This window comes from Wasmannia auropunctata, unplaced genomic scaffold (genome assembly GCF_000956235.1).
Source record: "Wasmannia auropunctata unplaced genomic scaffold, wasmannia.A_1.0 LD336088.1, whole genome shotgun sequence".
Lineage (NCBI taxonomy): Eukaryota > Metazoa > Arthropoda > Insecta > Hymenoptera > Formicidae > Wasmannia > Wasmannia auropunctata.
The window spans coordinates 1915070-1936241 of record NW_012026802.1 but is presented as its reverse complement, the minus strand read 5'-3'; the positions used below and the strand labels follow the sequence as shown (position 1 = coordinate 1936241).

At 41.4% G+C, this 21172-nt stretch overlaps 3 protein-coding genes across 17 annotated transcripts; 2 read left to right on the top strand and 1 right to left on the bottom strand.

Annotated features, from left to right (window-relative positions):
- The first annotated feature begins 1903 nt into the window (after positions 1 to 1903).
- On the top strand, positions 1904 to 2738 carry LOC105448244 (BBSome-interacting protein 1). 3 transcript variants are annotated; one of them, XM_011686725.1, is made up of 2 exons: positions 1904 to 2194; positions 2396 to 2738. In XM_011686725.1, exon 2 carries the CDS (start codon positions 2476 to 2478, stop codon positions 2719 to 2721), a length of 246 nt encoding a protein of 81 aa, XP_011685027.1. In that variant the 5' UTR covers positions 1904 to 2194; positions 2396 to 2475; the 3' UTR covers positions 2722 to 2738. The 3 variants fall into 3 exon arrangements, with proteins under 3 accessions (XP_011685027.1, XP_011685025.1, XP_011685026.1); XM_011686723.1 differs by having other exon boundaries at positions 1904 to 2208; XM_011686724.1 differs by having other exon boundaries at positions 1904 to 2241.
- Positions 2739 to 2754: 16 nt separating this feature from the next.
- Positions 2755 to 6990, top strand: LOC105448245 (LMBR1 domain-containing protein 2 homolog). The gene is made up of 10 exons (XM_011686726.1): positions 2755 to 2951; positions 3628 to 3968; positions 4093 to 4303; positions 4402 to 4578; positions 4815 to 4992; positions 5119 to 5300; positions 5376 to 5615; positions 5692 to 5893; positions 6047 to 6169; positions 6238 to 6990. Exons 1-10 carry the CDS (start codon positions 2778 to 2780, stop codon positions 6474 to 6476), a joined length of 2067 nt encoding a protein of 688 aa, XP_011685028.1. The 5' UTR covers positions 2755 to 2777; the 3' UTR covers positions 6477 to 6990.
- A 250-nt stretch (positions 6991 to 7240) lies between these two features.
- On the bottom strand, positions 7241 to 21115 carry LOC105448241 (glycogen debranching enzyme). 13 transcript variants are annotated; one of them, XM_011686719.1, is made up of 26 exons: positions 20247 to 21030; positions 20057 to 20173; positions 16563 to 16674; positions 16263 to 16449; positions 15970 to 16180; positions 15756 to 15890; positions 15469 to 15687; positions 15139 to 15374; positions 14838 to 15050; positions 14543 to 14737; positions 14308 to 14437; positions 13993 to 14116; positions 13607 to 13872; positions 13360 to 13515; positions 13066 to 13274; positions 12775 to 12978; positions 12466 to 12698; positions 12202 to 12291; positions 11936 to 12113; positions 11423 to 11779; positions 11168 to 11315; positions 10705 to 11068; positions 10420 to 10628; positions 10127 to 10312; positions 9773 to 10009; positions 7241 to 9618 (listed from the first exon to the last, which is right to left on the bottom strand). In XM_011686719.1, exons 3-26 carry the CDS (start codon positions 16660 to 16662, stop codon positions 9553 to 9555), a joined length of 4653 nt encoding a protein of 1550 aa, XP_011685021.1. In that variant the 5' UTR covers positions 16663 to 16674; positions 20057 to 20173; positions 20247 to 21030; the 3' UTR covers positions 7241 to 9552. The 13 variants fall into 13 exon arrangements, with proteins under 13 accessions (XP_011685021.1, XP_011685013.1, XP_011685011.1 ...); XM_011686711.1 differs by lacking the exon at positions 20057 to 20173 and adding an exon at positions 17238 to 17462; XM_011686709.1 differs by lacking the exons at positions 20057 to 20173; positions 20247 to 21030 and adding exons at positions 17238 to 17462; positions 18811 to 19035.
- Between the last annotated feature and the right edge of the window lie 57 nt (positions 21116 to 21172).

The window sequence follows — 21172 nt, the reverse complement described above, 5'->3', positions numbered from 1 at the left end:
TCGGAACATGAGATCAATGTAAAACAAAATTACGTAATGAATTTACAGATGCACAGATTACGCGCAGCAATTGTTAACACGGTTGATTTACGCGCGGTATTTACAACGTATTGCGACATTTTCAAATTTGTTTGCAACACACGGCGCATGTCAGCGACTGATACAGTTTGAAATCAGGAACGAATCGCGTACCTCTCGGAATGCAATTTTAAATTCGAAAAGTCGAGTAGCGGTGTGTTTGAAAATTCGACAAAAATATGGTGCGATCTCAATCATGAAATAAAATTCCTACTTAAATCTTTTCCCATTGAATAAAAAAAAAAGAGGAAAGAATTGCACTTCTCTGACTGGCAATCTCCTCTTCCCGTATTTTTTTTTTTTCATTATCAGACATAATCGTGTAATTATATAAAACTGCACATTTCGTCGAGCGACAGATATTCAACATTAAATGTAAAGCTGTAAGCATTTAATCACCGATTGATTTACGTAATATAACGCTATAATTTTTTCCTTATCAAGCCGAAATCACATAACGATTTTTTGTCACGGTATTAAATTACAATTTAAACTATTATGCCATAGAAGAAAAGGACTGAATTCAAAATTAATCATAAGGTCATCCTCTGTCGAGAACGCTGAATGTGATATACGTGTATATGTATACGCGACTTTGATCTTGAATATATCACTCTCACAGGAAGTTTTTGGCTCTCACACCCGAGTATCTATTATGACAAGCCGAAGTGTCAAATAAGCAAACGGAATGCACCGCGCGGTCTCGCTTCGGCTGATACGCGCGTCGCTCTCGCGGCTTTCAGGGGCTCGGTTATCGTCGCTTCGGCGAAGCTAAATACGACACTTTTTATTTACGACCGAGGAATGTCAGCACACCCATCATCGCATTTCCCCCTCCTGTCAATCCGAATTTCTCGTTCGGTGATCGCGCGAGAGTCACGGACGAACGTATCAAAATTACATACGTATATCGTACTCCTTTATATAGCAGCTATCGATCTTCAAGCTGCTGTTTAGTGTTTCAGACTTTATTATTCCCCGAATCTTCACATAATTTTCACACGCGAATTTTGCTGACTTCGGGACTGCTTGCGCTGTTGTCACTCGATATATTGTTCTCCGGTTACACCTTCTGCACTCCTTCTCTTTCTTTCTCTCCCTCTCTCTCTCTTTCTCTCAACTCGAAGGCCAGATGGCCAGACATATCCTCGCGTGTCTTACTGTCAAGTGCAGGAGATGAATGGAAAACATCTATATAATGTCCAATAATGTTTCTAATATCTGTAATATTTAATATGAACATTAAATCGAGTTATTTCGCATATTTTTTATAAAATAATTATTTAAGCTTAATTGTTTAGTTTGTCGAAGCGTGACGATCGCAACAAAAGTATATCTGTCCCATTGATTCGTCTGCTATACATATATGTATACCTCCCTCGTTTCCACTCGACAGGTTCTTTGCTGAACTTTTTGTATAATTCATCTCTCCTCTTTTCGTCTCTATCATCCATAATTGCACATCCAGCTTCTTTTAAGAGCGCAGAAAATATAACGCCGCTACATCAAAGATATCTCACGTGCGGATGAAGATTTGCGGAAAGCGCGGCTGAAGACAATTCTCTCGCATCTCCTATACTTTCTCCTTAGATCATCCATCAAAACGTATAGGAGGGTGGCTTATCATTGTTTTCCAATCCGTTCACACGAATATACATATATATTCGTTATTGTCGCGAATATGTCAAGGCGGCGCAAGATATGACGAATCGCCATCCTTATCACCACCGCCAACGACAAGCTGCAAGTGCTGCAACAACATCATATACTATTCCATCTAACTTATCGCGTTCTGTTTTATCTACAGTCGCCGACGTTAGTTCCTCGCCTCGCAGCGTCGCGTCGCGACATCCAACGTTTCAGCTGGGTAATGGGCTTGCTGGTCCGCGGCGATCCGCTGGTAACAGAATTGGCGAAAATTCTCGATCGGCGATTCGCGAGTCTCGCGAATTCGTCAACCAGCAACACCGTCCGGGTGCGATTGTAGGAGAGACGCGGTACCGGCGTGGTACATCGGACGGCACAACCCCTCCCGGAGTTGTCTGGCGACAGGAGCACGCAGGAGAAAAGAAAAACAGCACACGATCCCAACACGATCAGTGACGTTCCGGCCCAGGTGCGTTACGTCAGGTGAGGAGCTGATTCCGCTCAGCTGACTTTGAGGTCTGTATAGCAATCGAGGCGAGCGACCGAGCGTAGTTCAGCAGTGAACGTCCAGTTCGTCGCTCGTTCGGTTGTGAAAAATGACGTGTTGACAGCTGAATCACGACGTGTTTTCTGGAAATCCTTTAATTGAGCCTCGATTGATGTCGCACAGCGGTGTCCTGCTACCAGCTGTCACGATGAAGACGAGGTCATTAACTCGCTGATCGGGGCATCACGGACGACCGACCGAAGATGTCAGAGCCGACGGACAGTAGCAACCAGGTGGAACAGTGCGACATAGTCCTGCCGAGACAAGGTCTGCTGTACCAGACGGACGCGTTGAACTACATACTCTGCAAGCCGAAACTGATCCCGCTGAAGTCGGTCACGTTGGAGAAGCTCGAGAGGATGCAGCGGGACGCCGAGATCAAGGTCAAGGAGGCGCAAGAGGCAGAGGGTAGTCTCGATACCGCGAGCGCGGTAGCCCAAGATCTGTAGGATTTCAGGGGCCGTCACTCTGTTGCACACGCATGTTATATTAAACACACGAAACGATGGTTCTCACCGGTCTCCTGACGGAGATCATAGTGGCGTTCCTGCTGGCCGGAACTCTGCTCTTCAAGTATGGAAACGTGTTCCGGCATCACATCGCGGTCACCCTCTCCGTGCTGATAGCCTGGTACTTTTCCCTACTGATAATCTTCATACTACCGTTGGACGTCTCTTGGGTAATTATCTGTCGGGCGCAACACATCCTCTTATTCCAATTATTGTGTGTATACTAGGGCTGTTACTTTTTACTCACTTCAAATATTTGAAGCTTTGAAGTTTCAAAGTTTTAAAAGGTACATTAAAAATTTGAATTTTCTTAATTGGATTGTTTTATTAATCGTTATCTTTTCTTATTTGTACAACACATGTATCAAGTTTAATTATTAATTTGTAATATTTTAGGTTATAATACTTTCAAATTTTTTAGGAATAACTTCATATATATATTAATTCTTTTTATTTACTATATTTATAAATTTTCTGCATAAATTTGTCTTTTGCACAAATGTATTTTTCGAAACTTCGAAGCTTCGTAAAATACATTTGTGCAAAAGATAAATTTAGGCAGAAAATTTATAAATATTGTAAATAAAGGAATTAATATATGTATGAAATTATTCCTAAAAAATTTGAAAGTATTATAACCTAAAATATTACAAATTAATAATTAAACTTGATACATGTGTAAATAAGAAAAGATAACGATTAATAAAACAATCCAGTTAAGAAGATTCAAAGCTTCGAAGTTCGAATGTCGAAGCCTTCGAAGCAAATCGCCAGCCCTAGTGTATACAGTCTCTTTATCTTTCAATGAAGAGCATGAAAAAATAAAAAGGATACTTACTTTTGCAGACCGTATTCAGACAGTGCGTAGAGCAGAATATACACAACAGCACCAAGGATTCCAATAACACAACCTCTGCACCGTTTACCACGTGCAAAGAGCCCTGGCCTCACGTACCGGAGAGTGTGTTTCCAAATCTGTGGAGGATAGTTTACTGGACGTCGCAATGCCTGACGTGGTTGATACTCCCGTTGATGCAGTCCTACATAAAAGCCGGAGATTTCACCGTGCGCGGGAAGTTGAAGTCCGCTTTAATAGATAACGCTATATATTACGGCAGTTACCTGTTCATATGCGGTATACTCTTGATATACATTGCGCTGAAGCCTGGCTTGGAGGGCCTCGATGGGTGAGTTTTACCAAAGTTACAACAGCATTAAAGAAATAAAGCACGTTATAATGTACAGTACAAGACTTGAAATTACTAACACATATGTACCGGAATAATTACAATGTTTTGCCGCGTTTTGCAGGCAAAAATTGAAAGCCATAGCGTCATCTGCGTCCAATACGTGGGGTTTATTTTTATTGGTCTTATTGCTCGGTTACGCCCTTGTGGAGGTACCTCGAGGATTGTGGAACAGCAGCAAGCCTGGATACACTTTAAATTACAGCTATTTCAAGGTGGCGAAATTAAGTTTGGACAAGTGCGAAGCGGAAGAGACGGTGGACGATATACTCGAGGTACGAGATAAAGCTTGTTAATGCGTGTTTGCGTTTGTAGTTGCGAAAGCAAGAATTGTGAAAGCTCTCATAAAATGGATAAAAAAAATGTTGTTTAGGCGCTACAAATTGCAACGATATCCATCGGGCCCGGTCATCCGTTTCACTACAATCTGGAAACGATCTTTCAAAAGATACCCGCGGAATTGAAGGACAGAATGAACAGAAGGCAATTGCCCGACGACACTCCAACGGACACGCCTACTGAAAAATCTCTGATTCGTCTGCACAGACAGGTTCGTTAACAGCATAATATACGTGTTGCAATATTAGTAATTTAGATTTTAATACTCGAATATATTTATATCTCTTATAATAATCTTAATAATTTTAACTTATTTCGTTAGATATGACGACGAAAATTCTCGTTGTATGGTCTCGTTATATATGAAAATTTATAAAATTTGATTCTAGTCACTTTAATTCTATCACGTGTTTGCATTTCTACATGTCGCTGTTATTTCTATTTTAGACTATAAAAGCGTTGCAGACGTTGCAGCGCATAGAAACCCAATGGGGCATTTTAGTGGATAAGATTTTTGATTTGGAAGATGTGCCGAAGAATCAAATGAGTCACGACAGAAGATATAAACAGTCTTTCCCTATGCATCGTTCGCTTGTGTCTCGTATTATGTACAATTCCACTTTCGGTAAGTGACGTCGTCTCGTCTCGCTTTGCACTTCATTTCCGCTGCATTAATACTATTCTAACGTTCGCTCAATAGTTCAATTTTTCTTAGCCTTCGATTCTGTAATTTTGTTCACTTAAATTTCAGAATGGTACTGGAAGTGTGTCGTGAAGGATTACGTTTTAAAGGCAGCCGCTATTTGCGCCGGCTGCTTATCGGTGGCTGTGGTGTGGTCGGAAGTGACGTTCTTCAACAAGTCTCCCGTACTGTCTTTGTTCGCTCAATTTCTGAATTTGGCTAAGAGAAATTACGATTACTTCACGATAGAGGTAAGGATTTGCGTTTATTACTTCGCGTGGTATGTATATTATCGCTTGTCACGCGTCTTTATTCGTCGCCATCAGGCACTGTCCATGTTGATCATCGGGTATCTTTGCTACTGCGCCTATTCGACCGTCTTGAAGATACGGGTGTTGAATCTCTATTACTTGGCGCCCCATCATCAAACGAACGAGTACAGTCTGATATTCAGCGGTATGATGCTGTGCCGCTTAACTCCGCCCCTGTGCCTCAATTTCCTGGGACTTATTCACATGGATTCCCACATCATCAAAACTCATATCCTGGAAACGCACTACACACAAGTAATATCGTTTGAATCTGTAAATTAAAAAAAAAAAAATTGGTCCTTGTCTTTATCATTTTTCTTTTCCTCGCCAGGTGATGGGCCATATGGACGTTATCTCGATAATATCCGATGGATTCAACGTATACTTTCCCATGGCAATTCTAGCGTTCTGCTTAGCGACCTACTTTAGCCTAGGCAGTAGATTGCTCTCCATGCTAGGCTTTCAGCAATTCCTCGACGACGACGAGTTCACGACGGATCTCGTGGACGAAGGGAGAGAACTTATAAAGAGAGGTATTGATGAATTAATCACACTTTAAAACGCGGCATGTATGCTACATAAAACATGGCCTTTACATTCGGGTTGCTTTAATGTCTAATATACATTGAGAGACGAAGTAAATGTTGAAATAAGAAAACGGCGCATTTTCTTGTTTCTTTCTCTAGAGAGACGTAAACGGCAGAGAGCGGAGGATTCTATGTACAGACGACGCGAGATGCAGGAGAGATTCAATATTGCAGTGAGTACGGGATCGCGTTACAGATCGTCTCGACAAAGTACTGACACTGGTGAGTATGAAAAATGACACCGTATTATGAGATTGTCGTAAGTAACATTATCGTTGACAATTCTTCAGTACGGCCGTTGAAACGGGACGAGTCGGTCGAATCCGCGAGGGCAGGTCTTTTGCACGATTTCGATCCCGCGGAGTATTACATCGGCATGACCTTCAGCGGCGACGGTTATGGTGCAAATCGGTGCGACATGGAGAACCAGGGCGATATCGATACGTTCGATCCGAGTAACGCGAGGGCGTTCCCGACGAGTACGAGTCGCGTGGGTCCTCCGCCCAGGGGATTGTTCGACGATATTTAAAGAGCGTAACATTTTTGCAAATATATACGGTTTAGGGGTGATAGTGTAGAACTCGTCAATTGGCTTTCAAGGATTTACACGACGTTTTGTATCGGGCGCGACACCGATGTCGGCTCGTCGATACGAGGCAGTGCAATGAATCTTATTAAACGTGAAATGAGGCTTTACATGCCCGTAGAATTTTGAATCTGAGCACTAGGTAGGAGCACGAACTAAAATAAAGTAATATCATTATGAGACGTATTTATAACTTATTATATGTGAAGAAACTGGGCTAAAAGAATGAAAGTCGCGCAGATCTTGCTTGAGACAGAAACGCGGTTTTTTTTTCTTAAAATTGTGACAGCGGATAGGATCAGTGATGATACAATGAATGTTTGTGTTAGTATTAATATGTATATTACGTTTAAGGGGCAAATGTATATTTTTATCTCTCGACTATTTCTCTTAAGTTTTGTATAGTTTGACTTATGTTGAAATAATAAATAATTTATATATGACTTTTTTAACCATATGTACCTGAAATAATTATTAAAATCTAGCATTTTGTAAGTAATTTAGATTTTAATACTCAAATATTTGTACCTCTTATAATAATCTTAATAATTTCAACTTATTTCGTTAAATATGACGACAAAAAATTCTCATTGTATATATTTGAAAATTTTTGTTCTAGTCACTTTAATTCTATTTGCATTGCGAATAGTTTGTAAAGCTTTGAAACGGAGAATGGATAGAAATGGTATAAAAAGATTGACTAGGTGTAACCAACAGGAAAATTTAATAAGAATAAGTCAGTTTATAACAATAATGGTAAAACGCATTAATCTCAAATGTAAATATTCGCAAAAGAATTTAAAAACTGAAATATCGGAATTTACATATTATGAAGGCATTTAAAAATAAATATAATAATGAAACTTCTAGTAATAGTTAGAAGTTTTGTCAGTTCATTTGTTTTTTTTTATTACAAAATTTATATTTCCCACATGCTTTTTTTGTGATCTAAATATATGCGATCCACTCTCTTACAATTAAGATATGATGTATCCACGAAATCTATCCGAAAATTTCGAAAATTAGTAACTTTACGTTTCTCTTGACGAAAAAGCATATCAATTTTTACTCATTATGTATCTATCATATCGATGAATATTTATATAAATAAGACGTCATAAAAAATCAATTCCTGCATTTCTAGTATCGTGAGTGAAACTAATAATATAGGAACTATTAAATATTTAATATACATATTAATAGACAACACGTAAAAGGATTAAATTTTCGAACTTTCGAGATTACAGAGTTCGAGCACGTGTCTCGAATAACATTTTTGTTTTAAACTTTGAAACGACTATAATCGCTTTCTAGATTTTAAAAGTATATATAAAATATATTTACGATGAATTATGCGAGCTTGTTAAAAATTGTACATCTGTTACGCGTGTAATTTAATATAGAGGTGAAACCGATTCGCTCATAGTGATGCAGATTTAACGATTAAGATAGTTAACAATTTGTATACCGCAAAACAATTTCTTGTCATTAATAAATCGATGAAATTATCCCATTAATAACGGACGTAAATATATACAAATGTAACGACGAAATATAAATCATCGTGCATATATGCGACACCTTGATCATTCCGTTGAATATATTGGCGAACGACACTTCGTAACAAAATGTAACGTAAAATTAATGACAATAAATGTGTAACACGTATAACATCCGAATGCGATTAAGTTTTTCCTAAATATCTCACCGCAAGTTTAACAGACAGCCGGTTCTAGGTAAAATAAACGATGTAAAATGTAATGCTCGCGAGAATGAGAATCGATGACGCGTAGACCATTATTATTCTGATAACTTTCGTGCGTTCCGACCGCGAAATCCAATTTTTGGTGTCCCCCCGATGCTCAGAATCCGCCGATTCCGGCATTAGCAGCAACGGTTCCAGCAGCAACAGGCTCGATCTGTTCCCCCGATGTTCGTCGGTGTGATCGCCCCTCGAGCGGTGCGCCTGATAAATCGGCGGATTCTGTGAATCGCGGCTGACGCGTTTCGTGCAGCTTATCGGAGTGTCATCACGGTCGCGACAAAATGTCATGGGCGCGCAGCCGGCTCTCGATGTTCTCATGTGATAGCTGTTTGTGCAGCGATGATACAGCTGAGTGTTCACCGCGAGGTTGCGGTAGGCGCGATTGACAACGTGGATGCTCGGCTTCAGCAGCGAGCGCAGATCGAAGACGTCCCGGGGCCAACAGTGGGAGTAGAATATACCCGCGGCGTTGGTCTTCGCGCAACTGTGGACCAGCATGCGATCTCGGCTTCGATCGTACTGCGAGCGGGAGATATCCTCGGAATCCTCGCGCGGGTACTCGAAGCACGAAACGTCGTCGCGTTGGCACAGAACCACCTCCACGGCGAGCAACGACTCCCTCGTGTATATCAGACGATCGGTGTACACCGGACTGCCCCTCGTTCTAGCGCACTCCCTGCAGATCACGTGCCGCGGCAGGAAAAGCGTGTCTATCAAGGTCTTCGCCGTAGCGGGGCTATACTTCTCGTAGTAATCTCGAATGTCGGGCTCGTACGAGCTACCGCGTGGCTCCTTGATCGCTCCAATTTCCTCGTAAACGTGACCGACGTTCGACGGGGCTCGAACAGTAGCTTCGTTGTTTCCAATCGAATTCTCAGATTTCCGTCGATCGTCGAGGTACACCTCGTTTCTCGCGATCGATGGAACCTCTCTCGAATCGCACGAGCCATCAAAATTTGTGTCATCGCGTTTCTTATCAACCGCAACGATCGATCCTTCCTCGGCGGCAATCAGTGTATCGTTCCTTGCGGACGTACTATCAGCAGCGACTACAGATTCGTGAATTTGCGTGTTCGTTACGCCTACGTGCGGGATACGGTATGCGTGTGTTTCCGGTGTGCGCGGTGTCGTTATTGCTCCGGTGGGAAGGCTCACATTCGTGTCATCCGCTCTGCCCCTAACGCCACTACGTCTCGCCTCTAATTTTAATTGCTCTAAGTGTAGCTGGTGGTGGTGAACACACGCAAAGTGACATCAATTCTCGATTTTCACTCGCTCGGATCGCAATTCCCGTTTGATCTTCTGCAAGTCGTGGAGTACCTGCATCCCAAATAAACGGGCATTGAATAATGACATTTTCATACAAATAACATTCTTAAACGACTCCGTTAAATGGTAGCAGTGATCCGTTAGAAACATCATGAAAAATACTAAAAGAAACACCGTTCGTAAAAAATTCTCTCTGAGCACAAACCTCTAGTATAACCGAAGCACTCCACGCTTGGGTGCGACAGCTATCCTTGCAGTAATTCCCGTCCTTGTTGGTAAGCTCGGGCAAGCCTCTCCAATGGTTGACAGACGCTTCGATGAAGTGCCGCGAAATGATGGCCTCGGTCAATGCGACCGTACGACGTAATTCGTTCTTATCGTTGACTAATGACGCGAAGTGCAAACGCGCTCGCAGGAAGTATCCTATCGGCCAGATCCATTCCTGAAAAAAAAAAAAAAAAAAAAGTTAAAATAGACGTATGAAAATAATATATTACATAAATGTTAAGTCTATCTCTTCGCAAGACGAATACACGATGGCGAAATAAAGGATGCTTACGGGTCCCTGATGATAGTTCCAGCCGTGCGCTACCTTGATATCGGTACCATCGTTGGCGTTGTCGTAATCACCGTTATACGCCCAATCCGCAGGGTCCAGCGTCTTCATTCCCAGCGGACCGAGTAGTAGCTCCTCCGCTTTTTTCAGCGCCGTCCAGGCATGTTGCGGATCAAACAGTTCCGGCGCCTATTTGTGAATCATTATGACACTATGACTGGATTTGTTGTAACACAAAACATTCCTTTTCTATCACACTTCGCAGAATATTTTTAAAGACTGATAGTAACACTCACAACAACCATCGCGATGGGGAAGTTAGGCCGCAACTGATAATCCGCCCATTCTTGCGTCGCCCCGTGACTATCCTTGAATATACCTCGCCGATGGATCAAATTGGGTTTCAACTCGTCCGGTGTCGGAATCTCATTCACATAAAAGTATTTCTCGAAGCTCGCTTGAATTTTGTCGGCCCACTGCATGTAACTCCAAGTTATCGTTTTGCCTGTAGTTCATAATTACAAGCAGTATTAATTATGTGAAATTAATTAGGTTTAATTGATGATTCTCGATATCTTTACCGTCGCGACTTTTACGTTGAACGCTGCCGTACGGGAAAAGATTTTGCTTGTACAATTCAGCCAGAAAACTGAGAACGCATTTGCTCAGCCCGACTATCTCTACGGCGGAGCCGTCTCTCGGGGTGGCCGGTTTGCCCTTGTTACCAGCTTTCTCGGAAGATCCCATCTTGTCCATCCACGTGCCGCAATTGGCATCGTTGCCGCCGAACACGAAACCGGTTTCGGGGTGGACGCCGATCTGATTGTTGAATCCGCGCTCGGTCATGTGCTCGTCGATCTGCCTCCCGGCGTTTCTCTCTCTGAAGCAGAGACCTTGAAAATGTACCGTGAGAGCTTCCTGAATTACTTCGTGCAGCGGTTGATCCTGAAATCATTTTTTTATGTCATGTAACGCGCAACTTTTTATTTAAATAACAATATAATTGCAGTCACAAAAAAAAAACAGCTGCTTCTTATGACATACATGCTGCCCCGCTGGCAAAGCTGGCGAATCGTCAGTCGGGAACAATCTTGAAACTTTATCGGACAGGATATTCAAACTGTCTGGCACTTCCTCGGTGTAACATTTTATAGTATAGAGCCACCACCACACAGCGTCACGGCAGTTGTATCTATTACGGAATTAAATCGAAAGCAAAGCTTGGATTAAATTTTGATTTTATTCGGATATAGAATTCTATCTATAAAAATGCGTATGCTCTAAGAAAGTATATTATACCTGGCATTGGTTCCTTTATCGAGTAGATTGGGTATCAGGCCGTGTCGCAAAGTACCGGCGAAGCCAAGGATTATGAATCTCGCTTCGACATGCCTGTCCGTCAGAAGTAACAGCCCCCTCAGAGCGATGAAGGTGTCCCTGCCCCAGTTCCTCGTGTAACCCGTAGCGAAGTGCGGCAAGCCCGCCGACAACGTTGAACACATTTGCTTCGCCACGCCGTCGTGGATTTTAATTTTCGGCTTCGGTGATCTGAGATCCGGCGACAAATCCGGCAATTGTGACGATCTTACTACGCCACCCATTTGCACCGAGACCAAACTCAGCAATTTAACGAATGTAGTTCCATTGTTAACAAAGCTATAACAATAATATTAAATTAATGGCAAGTAATATATGAATTGTTGTGAAACTACTCTATTTTTTAGCACGATAAAAATACTAATTGCAGAATTTAGAAGTTTAGTTCTCCAATAAGTCGATTCAATATTCATTTCGATATCAAATACTACTTACTTCGACATCACATTGTAGCAGTGGTCTAAAAGAATCGTGTAGATGTTTACGATTATAACGTCAAAGTAACTCGGCACGAGATATTTCGGGATTAACTTGAACGGTTCCATCGCTTGCTCAAGCCACGTTCCAAGGGGTTTAGTGCCGTCATCCTCTTTTAGACGTTGCCACACGTAATCTGACAATTTTTTAATCACCGTTTTCATTATATGTCGCCAATATCGATATCTACAATTATTTCTCGGGAATGGTTTCCGATGTATTACCTATCAGCCAGTTACCCTGTCTAAGATTGGCACACAGGGGATGTCCTAGGTCGTTATTCGGACGAATATCAGCTAGTAAGGATACAATACCTGATATGGAAACGGGACATTTATTTAAACGGCAACAATAATAAATATATGTGAATAATAAATATATGTGAATAAAACTCGTGCCAATGTGTATATTGATGTACGAGTTGTAATTTTAAAAAATATTGAGCGTCTAATATATTTCATATTCAATTAAAGATTGCATTGCATCACCTTGCAGCCCGGCATATACAAACGGTCCGTATCCCGGCACAACGTATACCCCAAATTTACCCTGAGTCTCCTCACGTTCCTCCTGGTCGCACCTGTACAGCGTTTTATTCAAATCCGAGAAGTCCATGCGGGAAATTATATCGTGCAAGTCGGATTTCTCGTTTGAAGTAATCTGCAAGATAGTATCCTGGAGCTTCTTTAAAGCAGGTGTTATGTTCGCGTGGAGGGTCACACTGAAATTAAATTCGTACGTAAATTAGCGATACGGATAATGCGATTCCCGGGACAGGAATTTGTAGTCTTGCATACCGTATAGCTATGATGGAACCGGGCTGGAAGTTCACGAAATTAAGCTGCGTGATTTTAGGATCGCCGGAATCGACCTTCTCGATTATCGTGGAGTCGCAGCACTGTACGTGCTGTTTAAGGCTCAGCGTGTACTCGGACAGTCCGTTTATGACGTTCTCGTCCATTACGTATTTCTCGGGCAGAAGGAAAAGTGGTTTGCCGTTTCTGCAAGAATGCGAGAATGCGAATTTATCGATCGGCGTAAACAGTGCAAATCTTCTTCTTTTAAAGAAAATAAAGTTTACAGCTTACTTGGCATCAACGTGCGAGAGCGATGCTTCTAGAATAATTTCCTCCACCACACCCTCCACTCTCAGCGGTCTCACGTGCCTTCTCAGATCGTGAGCGTTAGAGTCCGGGTGTTCAAATGCCGTGAACGCGACCAGAACTACGCTCTCGTGACTGGTCGGCGAGTGTCTCGTTACAGCCACTATGTCAGTATCCATTTGATCGACAAACACCTGAAAACAGAAAAAAAATTTTCAACAGTTATGTATTTAACTTTCTAATACATAAACCACGAAAACTGAGCAATTGATAACGTACTTGCGAAAATTTTTGTTTACCAAGCGTGTAATGTAGATCGTTCAATGCCCTTTTAGCTGCAATTATACCAGTTTTCGAGTTAATAAACTTGACGTCGTTCGTCGAATCGTCGTCTGTCCAGAGAGTGTACTGCCTTTTCTCATCTACCACGTGTATCTGAAGGAAGTAAAATGTCGTAAAATTCTAGAGACAAGATTTTACGGCGAAAAAAACTGCACAAAAATTCGAGTTTACACTACGAGCTTACATGATGAGGCACTAATTCGTCGTATCCGCGATTACTGCCGCTGGCACAGCACGCCATCGCCACAAGCGCAGCGCTCGGGAGCAGATCGAAGGTACTTCGTTTCTCCACCGGGCTGGGATTATCGTGAGTCACATCCAGGAACAGGGCGTGAGCTACGCTCGGCACCAGCGGTCGTTTTCGCGGCTGCAAAAATGCCCCAACTGGCTCGCCTCCGTATCGATATACCAATCTCCCTTGTTCGTGGCTATCCCACGCAGACATGGCTTCTGCAATGTAACAGTTTTTATATGAAGATAATCTTCATTTTTCGTGACGGCATATTTTTAGCAACTAAAAAGTTTCAAAAATATTTCAAACAATAGTTTTTTTTTTTAAAGGATGACAACCTCTTATTAGAGACGTGATGCCGAGACGATTTACAAAGATGTTGTCCTTTTGATCGGAGTTGGTGAACAATTCCGCGACAACATAGAGATCTGGACGAATTCGGCGTGCAGCGTCAAGCATATACTGTAAAGAGAATCGTGTTGCGTAAATATTGCGGTATTGAAAGCCTGTTTCTACCAATGTAGATTAACTTTAATCTCAGTTTACCTTACTCTTCATCTTTTTCCAGTTCAAAGAATTGGAAAAAGAGTAAGTTAAACTGAGATTAAAGTTAAACTTTGTTGACGGAAACGGGCATTAGAATTGTGGTGTACCTCAGCAACGGGGATCGGTGTGGAATGGCAATTGTCTAATCGAACGCCGTCGAATATTTGCGCCGTTTGTTCCACGTAAGCCACCATGTGCTGCCATAAGAAAGGACAATCTTCTGGTTTCTGCCCATATCTGCAACGATCGTATTCCTTTTTGGTCGCAATATTTTAAATCATACATGCACTTTTCGCTAATAATTCGTTGAAACTTAAATAACGTTCGTCCGATATTTTTTACCTGAGTTTCACGCTATCTCCCCAAGCGATGAGCTCTCTCCGAATGTACACATTAGAATCAGGCTCCGCGAAATTCTTCAAGGGATCGCCATTCATGACCCAACCATTGTGAGCCATGAGATAGCATCCGTTATCTGAATACATTATATTCTCCCTTTCCATTAAAGATTTGGGTACTCCATAATCAGTAAAATATCTGTGGAATGTAAATTTATCATATCAAGAGTCGTAAAATTTATAAATATATTACATTATGTATTACATTATAATATAAATTTAAATTTAAATAAAATTACCTGGGAAGGAGAGAATTTTTCTCGCTAATTTCCTTAATTCTTGGACCATCGGATTGCACTCTGAAATATCTTATGCCAGCAATGCTATTCTCAACGGCAGCGTCCAGATGGTTTTGCACACCGTTGATAACAGCTGCGTTGAGGTCTTGTAATTTATTCTTCAAGTCCTCTGCACATCGTTTCAGACGAGTCTCCTCATCGAAACAATCGGCTCTGCGTAAAAGTAAAAGAATCACGTCTCTGGCATCTATGAGTGGACATTTAGATATACACCGGATTACATAATTTCATATGTTTTTACCTGTACGTGTTATACTTTTTCAGGGCAAGCTGCATATCTATCGTCGACTTTAATCTACGAAAGGCGGGATCTTGAATCACCCTAATTTCTTTGGACGCCGTATTATTCACGTCTTGCGGCATCTCGTTGCGCGCCAAGTTCAAGAATTCCGCTACGATCTCATTGACGTCGGCTATGTACATCTCGTGTATCTTCACTAGTGGCAAGAAATGTGTGTGGAGGGCATGGCGAATAGCCTAGAGACGAAATGCGTGAGTAGATACAAGGCGCGATTAAAAATAGAAAGAATTAAGTTAAATTTTAATCACTGGGGAATAATTTGTGACTTACGTTCAAATGATCCTCGGTTTCGACTACGGTGGGAATGCCCTTAAATTCCCATTCTCCGGCGGCTACTTGGACTGTTAATTCAAACAGCGCTGCATCCAAGACGTACGCCGGACGTAAATGTGGACTGTTGATGCAGTTGTACGTGCACTCCGGGTGAGAAACCAGGAAAGGACTCTCGTTCGCCGTGTGATTCAGAACAATGTCGCAGATGCTCAACATCTGTAACATATATGAAATAATTGAATACGCGTTTTATCTCTTTTATCCTCGACGATAATTATACGTACCTTCCATTCGGTCCGCATTTTCTTTGCAAACGTTTCGATATCGCGATGAGTAACTATCTCATTATTTTCATTAAAAAGAGGATTCAGCTTGGCTTGATCCTTCAGACTATACGACGATTTCGAACGCCCTAATTCCTGAAACGTTAAATCGCGCTCATTACAAATACTTAGTATTCTTATACGTTACACAACATCGATCGCGCGAGCATTATACCTGTATCGGCGTGAAATGAATTGCGTTATATCCAGAATTTCGTGTCACCAGCAGTTTATTTTCCCACGTAGAGAACGGTCCTAAACTCTTCGCCAGAACCGTTTGAATCTGAACGCAATCCAGAGGTAGCTCCTCCCCGTGCTCGCCCACTCTCAACTCGGGATCCACCAGCAAGTATCCGGACGCGACGGGTTTTATGTGTCCTTCGACTCTGCGCAAAGCGGACACACGTCTCGTTATTAAAAAAAAAAAAATCTTACCCTACTCGTGTAACGCACTCATAATGCACTTACTGATCAGTGACGTAATAATGAAATGACCCAGGCAAAGTTAAATGTATGCTCGCCGATTCGTCAACCCATTGCAACTGATAGTAAGTATGCCTCTCGAATTTCTTGTCGGGCGACAACGGATGATTTACAAAGACATCAAGCGCCTTTCCAAGCAGGGAGGCCCCGAGTCGAAACTCAACTGTCCATCCTGCGAGGAATGCAAAATCATTTACAATAAAGATATGCCGCAGTGCAAAAAAAAAAAAGAAATATTGTTCAGAAGGTATACCACTTTTAGGAGTCAAATTTCCTTTCAAGTACCTTTTTTCAATCTGTATAATATCCCGTCGAGATGTTCCCCATTGTTCACAGTTAGGACTCTTACTTGCTCGTCGGTTGTGGAGCCTCGTGTATGATGCATATTTTCAATTGTCTGAAATCACGAAGAGGATACCGTATTAAAAACGTAACAGATATCGTCTGACGGAGTAAAAAAAAAAAAAAAAATAGCTGCGGCAGAGAAGCAGAAGACGAAATAATTATTTTTACTAAGTTCCCCCCCTGGGATCCGCGAAGAAGCTTCCGAAGGGACGGTACGCCACGGGCGTAGGAAGAACGGGTGTGCGCTCGGTTGGCAGCGTATAAGCCTTAATATATAAGTTATTGGCATAAAGCAGTTAACAGGCGTGCACGATATTACATTACCGGCGTTTCTGCTGTGTGAGCACGTATAAAGGCTGCGGCTACTCTTACCGTACGTACTATAGAATTACAATACCGTGGTACCGCAGAGACAACTGCTTTCTGCCGTAAGACTCTCCCGTTCTCTAACGAATTAATATGGCAAGTACACACAATCTTTCACTGGCCACGAAACGATCGAATCGCTAAGATTTTTTTTTTCTTTTCTTTTACTGAGGAGGTCTCTTATATATACGGTATCGCAATTTCGCATATTGCACATCGCACGTTCGCGGGTACAGAAATTTAACTTACAGCATCCATTTTTCTATACAGGCCTCTCATACGGATAAAGAGAAGAAAGCGTCTGAAAATCCTTAAGAGCATTTTTCTTGCATTGCAAACGAAGCGTCTTATTTTGCGGGCCATTGTCAATTGCGAGTTAATTGCACAGCCGATTGGACAATTTGTTAGGAAAATGATATCGCAGCGTCTGCCGACATTTTATTATGTATAAGCAAAATCCTTTATGCGTGCTACCTATAACAGATATATAAAGAAAAGACTACTAGGTGCGTAAAACATAGATTAATAGTACTTTTTTTTTTAAGTTTTTTTTTTATATCCTCAGTGTTATGTAAAAGTTATTAAAAGAAACACACATTTCAGAGATTAAAATCTTAGTGTTTACATCATATTTTATAAGATGCATTATTGCGTAATAATTTAATCAATAAAATAAGAGAAATTATAATAGATTATTTGTATCACGTATTAAATATTAATACTAGTATAAAATACTATATTAAAACAGAAATACAAACATTTATAGTAACGAATTAATAATCTTTATTAACATTTTATGTTAACAATTATCACTTTAACTTCTACATGTACAAATACATATTTTTTTTATAGGAATCATTAACGCAATTACGCAATTCACTCGTTCTACGTATTTTTCTCACATGCATAAAAAAACCGATACAAATCGATTTACGTAAGAGGTCTGAAATAAAGATTGGTAATTATGACTTACAAGATTAAGAACGGACAGTGTCAAAACAAGATAGTTAATTTTAGATATGCAATTTTAGAATGCAAAATAACGTATGTACAACGGCCGCGTATTTTTCTCACATACATTAAAAAAAACGATATAAATCGATTTACGTAAATCTGAAATTTGAAAGATTAGTAATTATGGCTTACAAGATTATGAACGGATAGTGTTAAAACAAGGCAGTTAATTTTAGAAACAAATGCGAAATGATGTACAACAAACGGCCACGTTCCACGTATTTTTCTCACACACATAAAAAAAAGTGATATAAATCGATTTACGTAAATTTGCAATAAGGATTAGTAATTATGGCTTACAAGATTATGAACGGATAGTGTTAAAACAAGGCAGTTAATTTTAGAAACAAATGCGAAATGATGTACAACAAACGGCCACGTTCCACGTATTTTTCTCACACACATAAAAAAAAATGATATAAATCGATTTACGTAAATCTGAAATAAGGATTAGTAATTATGACTTACAAGATTAAGAACGGATAATGCCAAAACAAGCCATCTGTTAATTTTAGATGCAAATGCGAAATGACATACAAACGGTCATCTAATGATACAACGTATAACGTTACAATTATAACGTAACGTTAATAATGACAATAACATGTAAGCTATTAGCATACAACATTATCCTTCATGCAGGGAACGAGCGCAAACATATGAGCGAGTAGCAAGTATAATTCACACGGGAGAGACAACTCGACGACGAGAACGATATTCGATCACGATCGGTCTCGCACGCGGTTGCACATAATTAAAGCACGAAACGGTTAACACTCGCCGACGCGCGAAGTAAACGAACACGCACGTGGCGGAGGCGACGTCCGCGAGGAATCAGGTACCTCCGCGCTCTTGATGCTCCCTACCTACGTCGGCGACGCGATCGCAGAGTGATATCCGCGTGACAAACGGTATAAACCGGCCGTACGCTCGCATTCGAACGCGCGATCAGCCAGGAGGAACCTGTCGCAAGTTGACCTCTACCTCGCGAAAGACACGAGCTTGAAGGTCAACAAACAAGCGCGGCCGGGGGGGAGGAAGAGGAGGAGGCGGGCGGGTCACAGCTGATCACAGCGGCGGATTTTCTACTGCTAAACGCGCCGGCGTTCATTGGTCGGGGCGTTCGCGCGACCAACTTCAAGCCGAAAATGAAGATCAGTATCGTGTAAAGAATATCCCTGTTAAAAAAAAATCGATGGAAAACGATGGGAACCGATAGGATCTGCCAAATATTTTATAGTGTCCTGTCGTATCTATCGTTCCACTTTTTCTATTCCGAAAGAAATGCTATCGTTATCATTATCTGATAAAAGCGATTTTAATCGTTGGAATATCAATGGAATTTCTATAATAACTTGTTTTTTATGAAATTTATCATGAATAAATAATTAAAACGTTATAATAAATTGTTTATTCATGATAAATTTTTTACGGTTCATAACTACTATTAAAAACGATTATATAGTTTTCTATTGTTTTCTATCGATTTTTTTTTAAACAGGGATCAGTAATTAAATGGAAATTTCTTCGATATGATGTTACAATATTTAGCAACGTCGTACAATTTACACTCCAATGAATAATTACAAATCTCTCATTTCTCTAAATATATAGCTACAAGGGAATCCAGTTCTCCAGTCGGAATATTATAATTTGGTCAGGAGGCAATAAAAAACCGTAATGACCGCGATCGTGTAACTCGTACACGTAGACAATATACATTTATTGTAAGTATCTTTAATGTAATCTATAAGTAGTTCCCCGGAGACCAAATCTAAAATATGAGTTAGTAAAAAAAAAAAATATTTTGATTTACGACTTCTATGTCAAAATGCGATACATTATAAATTAGATTGTACTCCTAATATACAATTTTAATGAAGCAAATGTTCAATATATTGGAACTATTTTTATATAATTAATTTATATATTAACTACATATTATATGTATATGTAAGTACAATATTCTTTACACCATGATCAAGATGCGGAAAGGGAGAATTAGTGTTCGAATTCGAGGGGCGGTGCTGATGAAAATATCACTTGAATCTCACGTGACATCGCCGACTCTTCCCCTCGTGCTCGTCTCTCTGCAGTGTTTACGCGCATTCGTCGTCGATTACGAATACAAACGAAAAACCTCGATTCGCCGACAATTTCGGAGGTTCGACCTTGTAGCGGGGGAACGTTCGAAAATAATTGATTTTATCGCAGATGTAACAATTAATAGATATGGAATCGTACCGTTTCTCGTCGCCAATTCAAATGCACGAAGCTGCGGGTGACGATGATACAACGATGCGGTCACGAATGCGCCGAGCGCTCGAGTACGTTTGATAAGGCGACAATCTTGAAACCGCACTGAGATAGATATCCTCCGATGCTGCAGTTATCGAAGAAGAAAAAAGAAAAGAAAAAAAAGAAAAGAAAGAGATGTGCGGAAGTTTCCATTGTTTTGAATTAACGGAGATCTGATCGTTTTCCTGAACTTCGCGCGGAACTTTTTCCATCCTTTTGAACCGCGCGCTGAAAAATCACAACATACGCGCCACGTGATCGCGCGTGGAACTACGTACTCGCTCATACTCGCTTATCGCTCTCTCGCGAGTGCAGAGCCGTGCACTCTAACCTCAACCCAGGCTAACCCCAGCGAGTCTTCCGAGTACGCGAGATCGTCGCGAGAATCTTTTCTTATCGGCGACTGCCGATCGCGCGCGCGCGCGCTCGTGAAAACCCGCGAGATTTCAGCTTCGCGGGAGAGCGGAGGATCATCCGTTTCCTCCCGTCGAGCTGTCAAACGTCCCGAAATATATACGTTAATCATCCCACACGTCTCTGACATGCCTGCTTGCCAGGGGTATTAGTTTTTTTTTTCCGCACACCGCGCGCTTCTTCTCAACGCCTAATATAGATTCGCGGTTCGCGTCACCGTCGACGGATTCGCTTGTCGCCGGAGAAAAAAAAAGGGGGAGGGCACGCCACCGAGACATCGCGGATCGTGTCGCTCGTTCGTCTCTCTCCACTCCATTCCTAACCTCCTTTGCTCCGGAGTCTCGAAATTTCATAGCGCCCCCACGTAAAACGACGTCGAAGTCGCCGAGGGGGGTGCGATACACGCGGCAGGCGCGTCGTGCGTGTGCTGCTGCACGACGATCGACACGCGCGGTCAC